Consider the following 20,241-nt stretch of genomic DNA (forward strand, 5'->3'; position numbering starts at 1 on the left):
GACGGTTAATAGACCAGTGATATTTGATATTCCACATCTCTTATAAGATTATAAATACAACATAATGTGTTCATGACAACGAAACAGCAGGTACAACATTCAACATACGAATGTTTCACTCATCAAGACGAGGTTGCAAGTACAAATGACAGTTTTTCTTTCAACCAAATTAAATGAACAATGCATAGTAACCATTATCTGATGTCTGCAGCCGTCCAACATAATCACTTCATTCTGTAGTACGTACGTAGTATAAGTTTTGAGCGACGATGATGCATGACCTCCAAAGCAAAACTAAGACGCCATGACGAGTGACTTCATTCTTCCCGTTAGTTCCAGGTCAGTTGTAGCATACCTCCTCGATAATCAACCTCGCTTAGTTGTTGTAGACCAATATAAATCCCTGTGAAATTCTTGTGCTCCAACTCCAGACAGAAACCGCGGTGAGAAAAATATAAACTCCAAGAATTACACTGCAAGTATTGATTAATAATAGTAGCGATATATACATACCTCGACGGAATTCAGAACCACCAAATAATAGCATGCAGGAGAGAAATGTTAGAATGATAGCGCGGAAGCAATAATTCAAAAATGCAGAACCAAATCATAAGATCAGACAAACGAGAACGACACCAAGACACGATATTTTTTAACGAAGTTCGGCAATGTGCCTACATCCTCGGGGCGTGATTACGAGCGCTCCTCCCCATAAACAGCAGCTACACCGGCATCCGGGCACCTCCGCGGCAATGCCGCCGCCAAGTCGTCTCACGGTTACACGATAGTGCCCTCATATTTATGAGCTATAGGGATACAAAGTACGACTCAAACTCCATCTCTAACCTACTAAATTACAACTCAAGTTCAATTGTAATCAAACTGTACATATATTCAACAAAAAATATATATATACACTACAAAACCCCAGGGAGTGATGTTCCGCCACGCACTGGCGGAGGATAAGCAGGGCCAACGGGGGCCATGGCCCCTACTGGATTCCTAAAATTCTCTTATGACCATCTAATTTTACCAGCTAATCTGATCCACCAGTCCAATACTGGCCCTCCCTGAGCACCGATGGGCCTTAAGTGGCTACTAGCAGCAAAGAATTGAAATGTGTTGCAACCTTAACTGAGCTTTGTCAATGCCTTGTCGAGACCAAACGCCATACTATATATAATCTGATTGATAAATTAGTTTGTTTGCTTGTTACTCTTCCTATTTTAACTGCTAGTGCAGAGCGAGCATTTTCTATTCTGAAAATCACTAAGACAAGGTTGCGTAACAAGATGGAAGATGAATTTCTTGCCAATAGTTTGCTAGTGAACATAGAGGGGGAGCTTGCTGACAAGTGGAGCTATGATGACATTATTTCAGAATTCAAGAAGCAAAAAGAGTCGACGGGCCGATCTGTAGTAGGAAATTTCATGTTGCTATAGTGTCGTATTTTGGTATAACTTCCTTTTGTTTGAAGCATATATATGTATATAGCCTTATAGATTAGTGCATCCTTGACATCCATGCTATATTGTATTATTGTAACTAAAATGTGGACAAGTTGCCGTACAATATCTCTACTAAATACTTTAAGTACTTAACTTACTTAACTCTGGCAGTCTGCCCCCCTGAGATTTTGCTCAAGCTCCGCTACTGGCGTCACGGGCGGTGATGGAACAAGGCGACGAAGCCACCGGCCACGGTGAGGACCGCCATGGCCCACACGGCCGCGGCGGCGGGCCAGGACGGCATCGCCGCGGCCACCTTCCACGCGAACATCACGGTGAGCAGCGTGGACAGCGCCCAGACCTCGCGTCTCAGCCGCGCCCTTCGCTCGCCGCCGGCGTCCCCTCCGGGCAGCGGCAGGCGCTCGTACGCCCGGAGGCGGCGGAAGAGCAGCAGCAGCGTGCTGTAGCTGGCGGCCACGAACGCCGTCGTGCCGGCGTCCCCCGCCGCCGCGGCTCTGTAGGCGGACACGGCGGACGTGAGGGTTAGGGCGACCAGCCCCGTGCGGACGAGAACCGCCGCGCCATAGTCGTCGGCGCCTCCTCGTCGTTCTCGTTCCATATCGCAAGTCCTTAGCGAGTTTTTGTACCTTGCCGTTGATGATTTTCGATCGATTGATCGCCTGCCGAATCGAACTTGATGTGGACGAGTCGACGAGAGACAGAGTGGAGACGACGATGAACATCTAGGGTGTCATGTTTATATAGGCAAGCAAATTGCAAGCTACTTGCACTCGAAGATACGAAGGGAGACCGACTATGCTGTTTTCCTTCGCCCGGTTAACAAGCGAGCGAGAGATCTTTTCTCCGCGTATGCTAGCGTGTCCGAATGGAACCTCGTAGCTCGTTGACTCGTGAAGAAGCGTGTCAGTGCAAGCTTCCTGGGCCGCAGGCGCAGCCAGCAGCATGATGAGTTTGTTTGAAGAAGCAAACAAAACTTGTTTTGAACAAGCAAATTCAAAAGCCTTGCATGCCAAGGCATCGCAAACTGACATTAGCAAAGTAAGTATTTTTTTTTCTCCTTGAGCGATAACTTGTTGATGCCCCATTCCATCCAAACTCTTAGCCGTCCTCCGTGGCATGCCCCGGCCCGCGGCATCACAGCCGTGCTGCGCGGCTGGCCTGCAGGCCACCAATGAGAATGAGCTGCTGCTGCTGCTCTGAAAAACAGAGATAAACTGAGAAGCTAGAACAGTACATGTGCTAATGGATTGATTAACCCAAAAGCTAATTGCTGCCGTATGCACTTATGGAGGCAAGCACAGTACAAGCAACAAGGCACAATGATCAAACAAACCAAGCAATAATTGCTACGCAGGATTACTCAAGAATTGATTGCTGTAGCATCAAAGTGGTGACACTCCGCGTACCTGCTCATCACTGTGCTGCTCTGCGTACATGTGCGAGCTCGATCAATCTCTGCAGTGCTACTGTGGCCACAGGTTTATTTCAAAAAAAAACTGCGGCCACAGGAGCTGCTTGAGGTGCGGATGGCGAGCTGCGGCTGTCGACGTTGACCTTCCAGCAGAACAAGCGGCATGCTGCCGAGCTGCTCCTACTGCACTGAAACCTGAAAGCTAGCGGCCGTCGTCAAACTGAGAATCTGAGATGCGGAGCAGAGCAACAAGACTGGGCACCGCAAGAGGAAACCGAGATGGCGAGATGACGAGATCTAACACCGGACCATAAGCTGGTTGCCTTGTTGAGACCCAAACCAGAAGAAATTCCACCGCAGCTTACCGCTTTCCGAGACAGAACATGAGGGACGGCAGCTCCAACCTCCCTCCCAAATTCAAGAACTCGATCGAATCAACTCCGATTTACACAAGAACTGAAACACGGTCTCACTAGATCATGGGCAATCCATTCCGATCCAACCGGAAAAAATAAAAAAATATCGAGAATTTATCACTAATTTCTGAAATTTGGAGTTCAACCTAGGGAAAGAACAATTTGAGAAAACCTTCAAACACGCTGTGCTCAAGTGAGAGATTTGATAGGGAAATTTTGGAGGACGGAATTTATCACCATAGGCTTGCTCACACGTCCTAGGCCACTGAAACCCCTCAAGAAATCCGACCTAAATCACAGCCAGATGAGAAGAACGAAACATCCAAAAAATAGCTCCGAAAATTCCCAAAAAAGAAAAATTTCAGATTCAAAGAGGAGGGAACACTTTTGACGCGAAATTAATCTTTGGATCGGATTATCTCAAGATATCATGTTACAAGCCACTCCTAAACAAAATCTAAACAAGGATGGCAAAAAAAAACTCAAATCATGTTCTGGTCAACTGGACATCCGAAGGGGATCGGAAGCCTTGTGCCTTCCTTCATACTGAATCTTCAGAGATTCGCGAAGAAGGCCAAGAACCCCCCGACGGCGGTCGCAGCCGCCATCAGCCAAACCTGGACAGCAACGAACTGCGGCATGAGCGGAGCAACCTTCGACGCGAACATCGCCGTGAGCAGCGTGGTGAGAGCCCAAACGGCAGCAAGTATCTTGCGCCTACCCTCCCGATCTGCACTGCTAGTCTCTAGCTTCCGCAGCACGAGGAAGAGGAGGGCCATCGCGCCATAGCTGGCGATGACGAACGCCACCGAGGCAGGGTCGTTGTGCGATTGATAGACGGCGAGAGCGGAGTTGCATGTCAGCACACTCAATCCGAGTTTGGATAGCAAAGAGGGATGACCCCGACGATCCATGTCTACTCGATCTCTCCTGGGTTTCAGCTGTGTTTTTTTCTTTGAGGCGGGTTCAACTCCACTCGCCTACGCCGCCGTCGAGAGAGGAGAGAGGGGTGAGGGAGAAAATGAGTTAGGGTTCGCGGGGGCGGGCGGCCGGCCGGCGGTTTTGATCCGCTCGAGCGCGCTGCGAGCCGTTGGATGCCATCCAACGGCGTGCGGCGGCCGGCTCGCCCAACGGGCCGGCGCGGAGAGGCCACTTTCCCGGCCCAGGCCCAGATTTTTGGGCCTGGAGCCCGAGTGGGAGTCGGCCCCGGCTAAATGGGCCAGGCCAGAATCGGCCTGGCTCGGGTTAATTAGTTATGGGCCAAATTCTTTCAATATAATTGAGAAATGATAATTAGTAATGGGCTTAAAAGAGCCTTTGGGCTAAGATAAGTATATTATTTCATGTTTAATTTTGAAGATATTTTATTGTGCTTTAGCAAATAATGATAAGAATAATAATAATTAGATTTGTTATATAATGAAATTTTCACATGTTCATTTAATTTTTATGATATTTATATTATGTCTATTACTTGAAGTTATTATTTTATACTCCCTCCATATCTTTTTACTTGTCGTTAAGACAAGAAATGTTAGTTCATTTTAGTGCAATTTTTTGGTCTGAAACATCATCTATTAAGATACAGAGGGAGTATGTTATAAGTAATTCTCATTTTAAAGTAAGGCCAAAATTAAGCAAAATTATGGTAAATTTATATGGTCATGGATAATTGGTCCTTTTGCTTAAATAATTATTTTTGGCCAAACTTTATGGAAATTTTCTCCATTAATGATTAAGTATTTTCTTATGTTTATGATTAAGAATTCTCATTATGTTTTAATACTTCACTTTATTTCAAAAGTATTTTATTATTTTTATGTTCTGCCCTAGTAATATTAATAAGCCGACTCCGAACCGTTCAAGGTGTGAGTTGCGGTAGCCTACTTATGTACGATTCTACTTTTATGTGTTCTTCATTTCTTGCGAAAAGTATTTGGAAGAACCTTAGCATCGATGTGACTCGTGACAGTGAAAGCCTGGCCGGGCCGCCTCCCGCCGGCCCGAACAAAGCGACAGTGGCGCGGCCTTGACGCTCCAGCGACGGATCGGAGCCGGCTTATTATTTATTACTAGGCAGGTTGGCGTGCTTTGTAGCAAAAGATTTGATGTAAAATAATAATAAAAATATATTATCGTATATTACAGTTAAAGCAATATCGTGCTGATATATTTTGGCAACGTGTTGATGTATTGAATGAAGTGTGATAGGTATAGTTGATAGATTGTCATATAATTATATTTTGCGAGTTTATGAAGTGGAATTAAAATCCAATAAGTAGTAGGGGCTAGCACGTGTAGACGTAGTGTATGAAATATGGTTATTGTTTTCATGTAAATAAATAATTAAATATATTTTGTGGGTGGATTCCAATTGAATATTATGTGGGTAACACCTAAATAACACACATGGCCCATCCCTGTATAAATAGTACATAGAAGAATTTATTTTGTGTATGTTAGTAGATATAATTGATGGATTAGCTTATACTAATTATTAATTTTGGTAGAAAAAATGATAGGGTTAGAAATGAATGTATGATTCAATTATATTTTGCGAGTTCACAAAGTGAAAATAAAATCCAATATATAATAGAGGTAAATGTAGTATATAATTTTTTTTCATAAAAAACTAAATATTTAAACACATGGGGACACTTTTTAATTTTTTTATTTTTAATTTCGAATTATTTTTTATTGTGAACAGTACCCGGTGGGGCCCACATGAATAGTACCTTTTTATTATTTTCTATTATGAACAGTACCCCCGGCCCCACATGAACAGCACATTTTATTATTTTTTAAATGATGAAACAGTACCCCCGGCCCACGTGGGGGCGCGACGCATGAGCGCGCCAATTCCTGGCGCGTTAGTATAGTACTCAATTATACAGTGTCCGTGCGTTGCTACGGATCATATATATATATTATCTAGGTTTATAAGAGATTACTATCTTTTTGCTCTTTCACTTCGTGACGCACAAAATATTAATTTTTTGGGTTTCAATTGGGATTTGGATTGATTTGTTGCGCTCCCATGATGGACTAAAAAATTATGGTTTGCTCTAGAAATAGTAGAGACAGTGATATGTAAATATGCCCGTGTGTTGCAACAGACAAAATTATAATAAGTATCGAATATGTATAGTTATGCGTGCGTTAATTTTTAGCAATTCACATGATCAAGTCATGGATAGAGAACTAGTCTGACTCGTATACGAGATAGATTAAATTCTGCCTGCCATGAATATAAGCGGACCAAACTAAAAATTTATGTGAACCAAACTAAAAATTTAGATGAAAACTTTACGTGATTTGGAGCCCCACCTATCATACTCATTGTTTTTTTCTTGTCCCCTTCCTCTAGGTTCCTGCACTGACCGCCGCTGAGCAGCATCTGCCTCGCGCTTGCTCATCTCTGCCAGCCGCGCCGCGAGCCACCGCCGCTGGCCGCGTCCAAGGCTGCTGCGTGGGCCGCGAGCTGCTGGCCGCGCGCGCCCGCACTCGCAGCGGCAGAGTCAGCATTTACAGGAACACCGCAGCAGCAGCAGGCGGTGGTGCTGCCAAACCACGATTCTCAGGGTTAGCGACTCACCTCCAGAGTGGCGACCCAGTCCAAGCTCGCGGTAGCTAGCAGCTAATTAATCAAGCAGGTTAGTTTGCGGAATTGATTCGAAATCAAGCAAGCAACCCAGCCATCCGACGGAAGCAAGCAAGCTAATTGGCTTGAATCAAGCAATCAAGCAAGAACAGAGCCGACCCCGGCGGAAGTTCAAGCCGAGCGCCTACATGCAAGCTATTGTTGGCCGCGCCGCCGCTCGCTCCTCTACCCAGGCAGGCCGCGCCGGCCCAAGCTCGCCTTCACCCCGAGCACCGCACGGATCTAGCCATGAGGGAGAAGAAGAGGTGGGAAGGGGGTTGGCCGATGGCCGAAGGCCCGGCTTTGCGGCGCAGGCATCCGAAAAGCAGGCGGAGGTGGCGTTCGTTAGAGTCCGAGGCAGACATGGGGAGCGTGATATGGCCCACATGTCAATGACTAAAAACGGAACAAAAGTCAAAATACCGTTGAAACGATCCGCTCTTTAGAAAAAGAACAAAAGTCGCCGCCCCACCAGTTGGCGACAGGGGGCCTGCCGCCCGACAGGGGGGCGGCAGGCTCGGGCCTGCGCCCTGTGGGGCACTTCCTCGCACGGGCGATGATGCTACTTCGCTTTCTCGCCTGCGCCATCGCGCGCGAGGACGAGCCGGTAGAAACCAAAACACGGCCTCACGCGTCGACAAAAACCGCTAACTAGCGTGTGCTTCTTCCGGGACGTGGCAGGTGCAACCGCTAACCAACTGGTGGGGCGGCAGGGGGCCCGCCGCCCGGCAGAGGAGCGGCAGACTCCCTCCAAGGACCTCTACGCAAAATAAATTTATTTTTATTTACATATAAGTCCCTAGTGCCTCCCTGCCGGGCGGTAGGCCCCCTGCCACCCTCCTGCCAGACGGTAGGGGTACAGAAATGTAAAACATAAAACCAAAAATATGTTTCTGTAATTTTTTTTTGAAAAATACAAAAATAAAAAAGACGCCCCCGCTGAGAGCTGCTCACCGGCCATTTGCTCGCTCTGCCAGCCTTGGCCGACCGTGGGCCGTGGCTGTCTATGGACCGGACAGCACACGAATCCATCTAGGCCTAACCGCGACTCGGAATCCAACTTCTGAGCCCGCAGCCCACAAAAGGAAAGAAAAAAAAGTACCAATGGGAAAGGGAACTCCTCTGTTGCGTCCAGATATTACTCCTCCCTCTCACGAGTCACGACTGGATGTTTTATTTCTTTTTCCCTCTTCGTCCATCTCCAATATCTTTCAGAATAATAAATAAATGGAACGCGATCCACACCGTTTTACGCCATCTCCGACGAGATCCATGCTTGGCTGGCCCGACGATGGAGGCGGTTGACGAGACATGAAGACGACGGTGTTGGGCGAGTCTGCTGAAGCTTGCTTGGAGCGGCATGTGGCTGGAGGTAGATTGGTAGAACCATAGAAGAAGGATGAGCAAAGAAGATTTTCCAAACACCGAAATTGGTGACGATGTAACTGTTCCAAAATTCAGATGTAGCAGAGGATAAGTAAATATTAGGGCCTCCGCAGACAGCTCCATTACACACTACTACATGCTCAAACAATTTTTTTTCCAAAATGTTTCCGCAGTCACAACAGCAGTTAGTTGCAGCAAGAAACCCGAACCACAAAATCAGTAATGTTTTGCTACAGTCAGACAGGTTGAAAGTCGGTTCCATCTCCATTTCCCTTCTCAGCGCCGGGGATCCACACTGTTCGGCTTAGCGCGAGGAGCCAAGCATCCGCGCCTCACCGGTGGATGAACAAGGCCCAGAACCCCGCGCCGGCGGTTCCGGCCGCCATGATCCAGACCAGGGCGGCGACGGCCGGCGGCATCAGCGGGGCCACCCGCGACGCGAACATCGCTGTGAGCAGCGTCGTCAGCGCCCACACCGCGGCTCTGGTCGTCAGGCTGCCCCCGCCGCCCCCTTCCTCCTCCTCGCGCTGGAACCTGCGGAGGAGGTGGAAGAGCAGCGCGATGGCCCCGTAGGCGCCGGCCACGAACGCGACGGCGCACGGGTCGTCCCGCGACCGGTAGATGGCAAGCGCCGAGTTGCAGGTCAGCGTCGCGAAGCCGAGCTTGGTGAGGGCGCCGTGGCGAGCAAGGTTCATGGGCGCCAGGCGGAGGCGGAGCACGACTGCACGAGCTGGGAGAGGTTGCTGGGAGCTGCGACCGAGGATGCTTCCCGTACGCGCCAGAATCCAACGACAACCATGAAGCTGCGTTTCCACCGCGCCATTTATAGGAGGATCGGATTCGCGAAAGGCGGTTGATTGTGCCCGATTCGCCTCGACGGGAAAATCTATAGTCTCGAGATGTCAGGAAGTTTCGAGAGCCTTGGAGGTGGTAAAAAAATATCCAACAAGAAGGGGCAACCATTTTGCGATGCTGGCAGAGGAATGGCCACACGAGGGAAGAACATCGATCGGGCCGCCCAAAACTTGTGGCAGCGAATGATCAACGGCGGGGACGGAAGGCAAGGTCCTCTGGCCTCCGCCGGGGAAGAACCGCAGTCTGGAGTCGCCCCTTCGCGGCGCCGGGTGAGCTCGTCGACCGTCATCTCTGGACTCTCATGTCCCCTGCTCCGGCTTCCTCTGCTTCCTTCCTGCATTCCTTCCCGTCGTCGTCTCGTCTCCATCCCACGCCCCCATCACAGCTTTCCCCTTTTGTTTTCGTTGACTAAGAAGCTACTGTATGCACGTTTCAAGAGCCTACCCCGTCTGCTTTTCTCATCAGCGAGCTTGGCTTCCCCAGTGAGAGGCGGCCCTAGATTATCAATAAAACACGAGACTGAAAGACATAATTATAAGAAGTAGTAACAATAAAAAAAAATGATCGACTACACATCCGGCACTACATATATGGCCAACAAAATCTGGTACAAGTCAGCTCGATCCCTGCCACGACGACACCGAAGCCAGCCAGTCTTTGCTATGCTTACTAGTACTAGGCAACAAAGAAGGCCCAGAACCCGGCGCCGGCCGTCGCGACCGCCATGACCCAGACGGCGACCCCGACCGCCGGCGGCACCAGCGGGGCCACGCGCGACGCGAACATCGCGGTGAGCAGCGTCGAGAGCGCCCACACCGCCGCCTTGGCCCTGCCCCGGCCCCGGCCGGCCGGCGGCGCGCGCTCGAGCACGCGCAGGGAGCGCAGGAGCAGCACCAGCGCCGCGTAGGCGGCGGCCACGAACGCGAGCGAGGCCGGGTCCCGCCGCGACCGGTAGGCCGCCATGGCGGAGTTGCAGGTGAGGGCGCCCACGCCGAGTTTGGCGAGGAGGGAAGGCCCGGCGCCACGGCGATCCATTCGATCGAAGCACGAGCACGACGGCGACGCGCTAGCTAGCTATAGCTAACACTGTGCTCTCCAATGCAAGGTCCGGAACTGCTTGCCTTGTAGTATATACTGCACGCAGCAACGGCTGGACAGATGCGTTGGTCAAAAGCTGCAACGGTCACCTTGCACCGGCCGAGCGTCCCCCGACTCTCCGTGCATCGGCATTTGTCGGGAAAAGACTCGGTCGGTGCCGTACCGGGCCGCCGGCGAAGTGGACGACGAGGTGCATGCCGCCTCAAGAGCGTAGACGCGTTCTTTTCCAAAAAAAAAAAGAAGGGCGTAAACGCGTTCCCGTTCGCCACCGGCCCGGCCGCCTCCCGCCGGCCCGAACAACGCCCGGAGCCAGATTATTAGTATTTCTACTATAGATAGATAATGAGCAGCTGTCGTGTGGTCGGCGGAACTACACTAATCTCCAGTATTTTTTTAAAAAAAAAACTATACTAAGCCCCCAGATTTTTGTTTTGGCCATGCGGTGAGGTCGAATGAGACCGTTGCTTGACATAAAATCAACGGGACAGCCTTTCGGCCTGATACGCTGTAGATCTAATGGCCGTTGTCTTTGACACAGTAGTGTAGCACCGGCGCCGAAAGCTTCAAGCGGCAACGGTCGATAGAGAAGCTGACGCCCCGTTGTTTATGGAGCGGGCTCGTTAGTTCCTAAATACAAGTGCAGAAAAAAAACTAGGACCGAATACCACTTGTATACAGAGTAGGGAGCAAAGCCAAAGCCAGTACAAGACACTATGCACAACTACATACACATCCCAGGCTCTCCGCTGTACATACTCCTATCAGTAGCTAGCAGTAGCACACCTCTGAAGCTTATCCTTGGACGATGCACTACTACAGAACATGCTTTTGTTTCAGGCCATTTGTCCCGGCAGTCTTTGGGCCCGGGACAATATGTGGCTTTTGTTCCGGGTCCAACGGCTAGTCAGGCCAGCGGGGGACATGGGCCTTTTGTCCCGTTTGGAGCCACCACCATCCGGGACAAAAGATGGGGTCTTTTATCCCGGTTGGAGCCACCAACCGGGATAAAAGACCCCCCTTTTGTCCCGGTTGGTGTCTCCAACCGGGACAAAACTCCTTGGCCCCCTTATCCCCTTCTCTCTCCCCCCACCCGAGCCATTCAGCTCACTTGTTCTTACTGTTCTTATTTCGGGAGAGAGAGGAGTTCTTGCTCATTTCTTCACCACATTTGTGAAGATCTTTGATTCCCCGTTCATCCATCGGCGCTAAAGGTTTGGGGTTTGTTTTTCTCTTCTTCCTTGGCTTGTATACCTCATTTCATGCTTTAGAAATAGAGAAAATGTGTAGCTAGCTCATTTCTTGGACATTTAGATTGCATATGTAGGTGTGATTTTCTTTTAGATTTAGATGGGTATGTGGATAGTAGAAATTTTTAGAATGAGTGTAGACAATTCATGTGATGTACTTGTATATATGACTATATTGTGGATAGTTGATTTTTGTATTCATGAATGAATTAATGAAATGAGTATATTACAATTTTTTGTATTATGAATGGATTATTTTGACATTCTAGTGATGTATTTATTCAGGCTCACATTGAAACCATCTAGAAGCTAAAAAATCTTTATTTCGAAACAAGTATACGTCGTTAATCTCCATCCAACGGTGATGGCACTACCTTTCGGGGATACACGATGCGCTATAAGGACGTCGCGAATCGGTTGGTCGCATCACCAGCACTTCCGATTGATAAGAAAACAGCATTTGACGCAGTCAGCATGGCCGTTGTTGTACTGAGAGCATATCACCGAGCACGCTGCCTGTGCCAAGTGCTGTGCCTATTAATCGTAAATGTTGGTGTTGCGACTGGCCGATTGGTGACATCCTTGTACCGCACCGTGTCCCCCCGAAAGGCAGTGTCATCACCGCAGGGTTGAGGTTACCGACATATACATTTTCAGAAATAAAGGTTTTTTTTTCTTCTAGAGGGTTTCTGGATATTGAAAAGAGTGTACTCCTGGAACTGAAGGGTGACAAAGTAATTAGAAGTTATAGAGATTTCTTTCAATTAATTAGAGATTTCTTTCAATTAATGATACATTTTGTCTTTTTTATATGATTTCATTGTTATTTGCAAGAGTTATTAATATGATCATTGTAATTGTAATAGTAAATAATATTTGCATTGTAATGGTAAGAATTTATAATTTTATGGAAAATAAAGGTATTTTTCAGTAAAATATGGCTTCAGCAGCTGGAGGGAGTGGCGCTGGTGGGGGTGATCGTTGTCCTTCTGGAGAGACGGGTATAACTTGAGTAGGTCGTCGGTCCAAAAAACTTAGTGCTTTTCATAGGGCATCGCTCCGTTATTTGGAAAAAAATATAGAGAATGCATGGTAAAGGGCGAGGAACCTCCGTTTGATCTTGAGGATTTATTGCGGCATTACGGTTCGTCACCACCAAACTCGGAGGTTTCAGCTCCGCCATCTTCTTCTACGCCAGCATGAAATCCGTTAGTGCATTCTGCGTTCTAACGCAAGGACGGTTGAAAACCTATGTGTGTGTTGTCTGAATTTTTAAGTTTCATGTATAGTACTCTTTTGTTAAGTTCTGTAATGGATTAAGTACTCCTTTTAATTAATCAAGATGTATGATGGATATTGCAGATCTTTTAATTATTCATGTTATGTTACATTTAGTTTAATTTAGGTTTGATATATTTTATTTATTCGATATGTGTAAAGAATTCAAATCGATTTATTTAAAATGCAGATGGACCGGCAATGGATGTACAATGCTGACCGACGTTCGAAAGAATTCATTGATGGCCTGCATTATTTTTTGTCTGTGGCTGAGGCAAACAAGCAGAATAGTTTTATGTGCTGCCCGTGTGTTCATTGCAACAATAACAAGGATTACTCATCTTCAAGAATCCTACACAGCCACATTTTCGCAAATGATTTCATGGAGAAGTATGTTTGTTGGACGAAGCACGGAGAACAGGGGGTTACCATGGAAGACAATGAAAAAGAAGATTTTGACAACTACTTTTCCGGGAATGCTGGAATCGGTTCATTCGATGACGATATTCCCATGGAAGAGCCCGAAGTAGATGTAACAGAAAATGATCCCAGCGACGTTCTGGGCAGGCATTGCACAATGTGCAGGCAGACTATGAGGGTGAAACGGAGAGGTTGAAGTTCCAGAAGTTGTTAGAGGACCACCGTAAGTTGTTGTACTCAGATTGTCAAAATGGATTGAAGAAACTTGGCACCACCTTGGAGTTGCTGCAATGGAAGGCGACAAATGGTGTACCCGATAAGGGATTTGGTGAATTACTCAAACTTGTTAAAAAAAATACTTTCTAAGGACAACGAATTGCCTACCATAATGTATGAAGCCAAACAACTTGTTTGCCCTTTAGGATTGGAAGTGCAAAAGATACATGCATGCCCCAACGACTGCATCCTCTACCGAGGCGAGTACGAGAATTTGGATGCATGTCCCGTATGCATTGCATTGCGTTATAAGATTAGAAAAGATGATCCTGGAGATGTCGAGGGGGAGCCTCCCCGGAAGAGAGTTCCTGCGAAGGTCATGTGGTATTCGCCTATAATACCACGTCTGAAGCGTCTGTTTAGAAATAAAGATAATGCTAAGTTGATGCGATGGCACAAAGAGGAAAGCAAGAAAAAATCGATGTTGAGACACCCCGCTGATGGGTCGCAGTGGAGAAAAATAGATAGAATGTACCCTGAATTTGATTTGGATGCGAGAAACATAAGGTTCGGTTTGAGTACGGATGTCATGAATCTTTTTGTTGAGATGAGCAGTGGTCATAGCACTTGGCCTGTGACTCTTTGTATGTACAATCTTCCACCATGGCTCTGCATGAAATGAAAGTTCATCATGATGCCAGTGCTTATCCCGGGTCCAAAGCAGCCCGGAAATGACATTGATGTGTACCTATGACCATTGGTCGAAGAACTCTTATTGCTCTGGGGCGATGAAGGTGTACGGATGTGGGATGAATACAAACAGGAAAACTTCAACCTACAAGCATTGCTGTTCGTAACGATCAATGACTGGCATGCTCTTAGTAACTTGTCAGGACATTCGAACAAGGGATACAAAGCATGCACACATTGTTTAGATGATACCGATAATATATGGTTGACTCACTGTAAGAAGGTTGTATACATGGGTCATCGTCGGTTTCTTCCCATCAGGCATGCGGTACGAAAGAAGGGCAAGCATTTCAAAGGCCAAGCGGACCACCGAACAAAACCGATGCACCGTAGTGGTAAAGACGTCTTCAACATGGTAAAAGATCTAGAAGTTATTTTTGGAAAGGGATCTGGTAGCCAACATGTTCCGAACGAAAACGGAATGGCGCCCATGTGGAAGAAGAAATATATATTTTGGGAGCTACCATATTGGGAAGTCTTAGATGTTCGTCATGCAATTGATGTGATGCACCTCACGAAGAATTTTTGCGTCAACCTGATAGCATTCTTGGGAGTGTACGGAAAGACAAAATTTACAGTAGAAGCACGCCAAGAATTGCAACGTAGGGAAGAACGAGATGTCTTACATCCACAACAGCGAGATAATGGACGACAATACTTAAGTCCTGCCAGCTATACTCTTAGCAAGGAAGAGAAAGAAACCATGTTTGACTGCTTGAGCAGTATAAAGGTTCCATCTGGATACTCATCCAATATAAAAGGAATCTTAAATTTGGCAGAAAAGAAATTTACAAATCTCAAGTCCCATGACTGTCATGTGCTTATGATCGAATTTCTTCCGGTTGTGCTGCGGGGGATTCTGCCTGATAACGTCCGGTTAACCATCGTGAAGCTATGTGCCTTCCTCAACGCAGTTTCTCAGAAGATAATTGACCCGGAGAATTTCATAAAGCTGCAAAACGATGTGGTGCAATGTCTTGTTGGCTTTGAGCTGATATTTCCACCACCTTTCTTCAACATCATGACACATCTTCTAGTGCACCTTGTGAAAGAGATTGATATCCTCGGACCAGTATTTCTACATAATATGTTCCCATTCGAAAGGTTCATGGGGGTACTCATGAAATGTGTTAGTAATCGTGCTCGTCCAGAAGGAAGCATCGCCAATGCCTACGGAACTGAGGAGGTCATTGACTTTTGTTTTGACTTTATTGATGACCTTAAACCGATTGGAGTCCCTGAATCGCGATATGAGGGGAGACTAACTGGAAAGGGTACATTATGAAAGAAATCTTATGTCTACACAGATGATTTCTCATTCAAGAAAGCGCATTATACAGTTCTTCAATAATCATCCTTGGTTGACCCATATATCGAGGAACACAATAAAATTCTGCTCTCCAATTTCCCGGAAAAGTCTGAGGCATGGATTACACGTGAGCACTTGAACACTTTCTGCAGCTGGTTGTGGAAGCATATAATGCATAACATGGATATAAGTGAATAACTGTTCTTATTGGTTAGGGGACCATCTTGGAATATCTTAACATATCAAGGGTACGAGATAAATGGAAACACATTTTATACGATATCCCAAGATAAAAAGAGTACCAACCAAAACAGCGGTGTTCGTATGGATGCCATGGACAATAATGGAAAAAAGGACACATATTACGGCTACATTGAAGAGATATGGGAGCTGGATTACGGTCCCAATTTCAAGGTGCCTCTATTTTGTTGCCAATGGGTTAAGCTATCTGGAGGAGGGGTAACAAAAGATGAGTATGGGATGACAATAGTTGATCTCAACAATCTTGGGTATAGAGACGAGCCATTTGTCCTAGCCCAGGATGTCGCTCAGGTTTTCTACATTAAGGACATGTCCAGCAAGCCAAAGCATGGGATAAACAAGCAAAAGGATGAGCCTAAGCGACATATAGTTCTATCAGGAAAGAGAAACATCGTTGGAGTGGAGGACAAGACAGACTTGTCAGAAGAATATAATAATTTTGTTGTCATTCCACCTTTCGAAGTAAATGCTGATCCATGCATCCTGCTAGCCAATGATGATGCTCCATACTTGCGCCGTGATCATAATCAAGGGACATTTGTAAAGAGAAAGTCTGTTACCGCTAATTCTTCATGTACTTGAATCATTTTATATTATTGTATAAAAACGTAATCGCAATTCGAATACTTTTATTATATATGTACTGTACAATTATACTTTGTGTTATATATATATATATATATCATTTTTTATATTTTTCACTTAATTACTAGACTTAATTATAATTTTCATTTAATAATGGATTACTCAACTAATTTTATTTATTTCTTGAAATTACATTCACATTAACACACTATACTCTCTCACTAACACACAATCTCACTAACACACACTATCTCTCAAACTCACACACTACTCATTAATATCATGAAATTGCTTATTTTTATGTAAAATTCATTTTTTAAACATTAATATCGTGATAGAATCCACTTTCTGTCGAAAAACAACAGTTTAAAAAAAATTGTTCACCTAATATATTTTTGCATGGTCAAAATAACAAATATTATTTCAAAAAAGTTAGATATTTCGTTGACCCAATCACTTGAATGAAAATTAATTATTTTTGTTGCGTGTATCAAGTTTATATAGAGATAAGAAATTTTGTTCCATAATTTTTGGAATCATAATTTGATTATCTGAATTAACAAATAAAAGCCTATTTTAAAAGAGAAGTAAAAAGAAAAAGAAACAAACATAAGATTTGACAGGAATGAGGAAAAACGGGCCCCTTTTGTCCCGGGTGGAGGTGGGCCGCGGGCTGGGAATTTTCCCGCCCCACCCAAAAACACCTTTTGTCCCGGGTGGAGCCACGACCCGGGACAAAAGGCCCTTTTGTCCCGGGTGGTGGCTTCACCCGGGACAAAAGGCTGGGTGAAGCCACCACCGGGGACAAAAGGGCCTTTTGTCCCGGGTCGTGGCTTCACCCGGGAGAAAAGGGGGGCACCTATATATGTCTCTTCTTCCTCCGCCTTCCTCCAACACTTGGGCACAGTTCTCGATCTGCTCCACCGCCATCCCCGAGCGCCGTCGACGTCCCCCACTATCCCCGAGCGCCGCCCAAGCTCCGCCGCCTCCACGCCCCGGCCGCCTTGGACGACGACCCCGCCAGGCCGCTCACCGGTGTGCCGTCGTCCTTCCCCCGTGCCACCTCGTCTTCGCCGCCCCGGCCTCCACTCCGCCGTGGAATTTCCTCACCGCCGGTATCCCACCAGCCGCGCTGACCACCTCCGTGGCTTCGAATCGCGACGCAGAACACGCTCGTGGGGATCAGAAGCCCGAAGCCGTCCTGCAACGACCTCGCCCACGAGCTCTGTCGAGCGCCGCCGCCGGATCTCGACGTCGGCCATCCTGCACTACATCATCCTCCATTTCAGGCCCTCAGTGAGCACCACATTGCCTCCCTGATCCTTTTTATGCCGGTTCCGGTAGGCCGTAGCTACCCCTGCAGCAAGAATGCGAACACCGGCGCTCCACCGCCGCTACTCCACCGCGGCCATGCCCTAGCGGCCCTGCACAGCACCGCACCGACCTGGTTTCGCGTCACCCTTGCACTGCGCACGCGCACACACCGTTTTGCCCATTTCCCATGCCTAGAACTGCGCGCGAACGCGCTCGCCTCGTCGGCGCAGATCCGCCCCCCGCAGCTGTGCCCGCTGCTCCGCGCCCCGGCGAGCCCCGCTGTGACCCCAGGTGGGTTACGCGTGCCACACTGAGCCTCCCTGGCCATTTTCCTGCTCGAATCCCAGCCCAGAGGACCGAGTTTGGCCAACTCCGGCAGCACCCCGCTGCTGGAGCTCTATCTCCGGCGAGCTTCGCCGCCGACCCGCTCTCCGATGAGCCCTGGCCGCCCGATCCGCATCCAACGCTCACAATTAGATCTTGAACCGTTATGATCCGAGCCGTTCGATCGCGATCCGACGATCCGGACCCCTCGGTACCGGTTCGGCCTGGAAACTTTGCTAAAGAGTCCCTGGCTTTTTCATGAATTAACTCGCAGTCCACGTTAGTTCAAAAATAATTCCAGATCAGCCCAGAATCTTTCACAGAACCCCCTGAGCTTTCTAGTTTTTAGGTCCGCAGTCCAGCCCCTGTCTTTTTGCACGTTAGACCCTAGATCTAACCTTTAATTATGTTTAGGTCCCTGGTTTTTGCGCAGGACCCCCTGTAGTTCCAGTTTTCTCGTAGTTTAGTCCCTGGACCTTGTTTTAGCCCTAGATTTCGCGTTCTAGCTCCGTTTTAGGCGTTCTTTATGTCCACGCGATCGTTGTAACGCGTAGAATAGTTCTAGCTCAGTTTTGTTTGCTTTTTTTATGTATTATTGTATTGTTTCTTAGTTTTTTCCTTGTTTGCATGTATGTGTATGTGCTGGACTTTGTTTTGGCATTGCGATCGTGAGTAGACGTTGAGCAGTCGGATAATAAGTGAAATACTTAGTGAAATACTGTGTGAATTAATAAGTGAATATTTCATTGAATTACTTAGTGACATACTTGGAGAATTACTTAGTCAATATTGATGTGAATTACTTAGAGAATTTTTAAGGGTTTTATTTATATTCATATTTTAGTTACGATGGACCCGCGACACACAGACGCCGAAGACGAACAGTTCCTGTTGAATATGATTGCCGAAGGTCAAGGAGATGTCCCTGAACAAGCTGATGATGGCAGCAATACCGACATATATTTGAATATGTCCGGTGATGGAATTGAGCCACCATCTATTCAGGATGACGCTGCTGCTGAACAAAGTGCTAATGTACATATCACAACTATACTTATTTGTAGTGACAATCATATTTTCATCTGAATCTATATGAATACTATGAATTTTTTTATAGCCGTCTGGATCATCGTCGCAGCAGAAAAAGGCGAAGCGAGGCCCAACAAAAAAACTCGAAGGGTGATTCATTATAACGTAAGAATGCGATCGGATAACTCAAGAAATAGTTAAAGAGCACTTCATGCCGAAGCCGAAGCCGGAGCCCGAGAAAGTGATAAATCTGATAGATTTGAAATTTTTTAAGGGAATGTGTGAAGCAAATAAGAGAAAATTCATTCCGAGAGACCCCCTTCAGACTACGAACGCACAATTATCAAAACTACTGAGAAAAAGAAGAGAATCAAAGTCATCATCGTCCGACGTTCCACAGCTCGGAGCCCAAAAGAAACTATCAATAGAGCCTCTCGTAGTGGGACAGACGACGCAACAACAAGACTTTGTTATATTTTTGAAAGAATCAAACCTGACGGCGGCTCAGATTGCAGGGAGGAGAAGATATTCCAAAGGCCGATGTGGTCGTCAAATGGACGTATGAGCTGGGCAAATCTCTTGTACCCCCCGAAGTAGTGTCCGTGCTTCCAACGCAAATGTATAAGCTGCACCAGCACTACATGCGTGCGATGGACGATTGCATCTTCATGCAGGGCGCAAAAATTAAAGATGACGATTTCTTACTGGGGGAGGCCATTATATGGATAAACTGGGAAGAAATTTACCAACTATTCCATCAGGAGGACCTCGACATCTCTATGGTCGGCTTGTGGGTTCTGTAAGTATTTTACTCTCTTTACGTATTGTTTTGCATGATCTCAACATACTGATCCCTTGATTTATTCGGTATCATGTAGAATGGAGATATAAACTTGCAGGAGAAAGGGATACTTTCACCTTGGCTTCATCGACCCAATTACTTGTAAGTGGAGGATTCTACGCGACACTTCCGATGAGCTATTCCAAAACTTGTTCAAGTATATAAGCGTTCGTCACAATAAGCAAATGATATTGTTTCCTTACAACTTTGCGTGAGTGATTCCTTCCGTCTAACTCTTTCTATTCTGTAATCGAATTGTTTAAACCTTAACTACCAAGAACTGCCTCCGTATAATCTTGCAGTGAACACCGGGTCCTAATTGTCATAATTCCCGAGAAGAGCCTACTCGTGGTTATGGACTCATTGAGGAGAAATCCAGAACAATACGAAAA

At 46.7% G+C, this 20,241-nt stretch overlaps 3 protein-coding genes across 3 annotated transcripts; all 3 read right to left on the bottom strand.

The window, feature by feature from the left end:
• Positions 1 to 5: 5 nt before the first annotated feature.
• Positions 6 to 4,327, bottom strand: LOC120702595. Its single transcript, XM_039986456.1, has 2 exons — positions 2,876 to 4,327; positions 6 to 2,665 (listed from the first exon to the last, which is right to left on the bottom strand). The coding sequence occupies exon 2, from the start codon at positions 2,065 to 2,067 to the stop codon at positions 1,660 to 1,662; it is 408 nt and encodes a 135-aa protein (XP_039842390.1). The 5' UTR covers positions 2,068 to 2,665; positions 2,876 to 4,327; the 3' UTR covers positions 6 to 1,659.
• Positions 4,328 to 8,400: 4,073 nt separating this feature from the next.
• On the bottom strand, positions 8,401 to 9,679 carry LOC120702596. Its single transcript, XM_039986457.1, has one exon. The coding sequence runs from the start codon at positions 9,015 to 9,017 to the stop codon at positions 8,655 to 8,657; it is 363 nt and encodes a 120-aa protein (XP_039842391.1). The 5' UTR covers positions 9,018 to 9,679; the 3' UTR covers positions 8,401 to 8,654.
• Positions 9,680 to 9,697: 18 nt separating this feature from the next.
• On the bottom strand, positions 9,698 to 10,290 carry LOC120702597. Its single transcript, XM_039986458.1, has one exon. The coding sequence runs from the start codon at positions 10,210 to 10,212 to the stop codon at positions 9,853 to 9,855; it is 360 nt and encodes a 119-aa protein (XP_039842392.1). The 5' UTR covers positions 10,213 to 10,290; the 3' UTR covers positions 9,698 to 9,852.
• Positions 10,291 to 20,241: the final 9,951 nt, after the last annotated feature.

This window comes from Panicum virgatum, chromosome 4K, assembly GCF_016808335.1.
Source record: "Panicum virgatum strain AP13 chromosome 4K, P.virgatum_v5, whole genome shotgun sequence".
Taxonomy (NCBI): Eukaryota; Viridiplantae; Streptophyta; class Magnoliopsida; order Poales; family Poaceae; genus Panicum; species Panicum virgatum.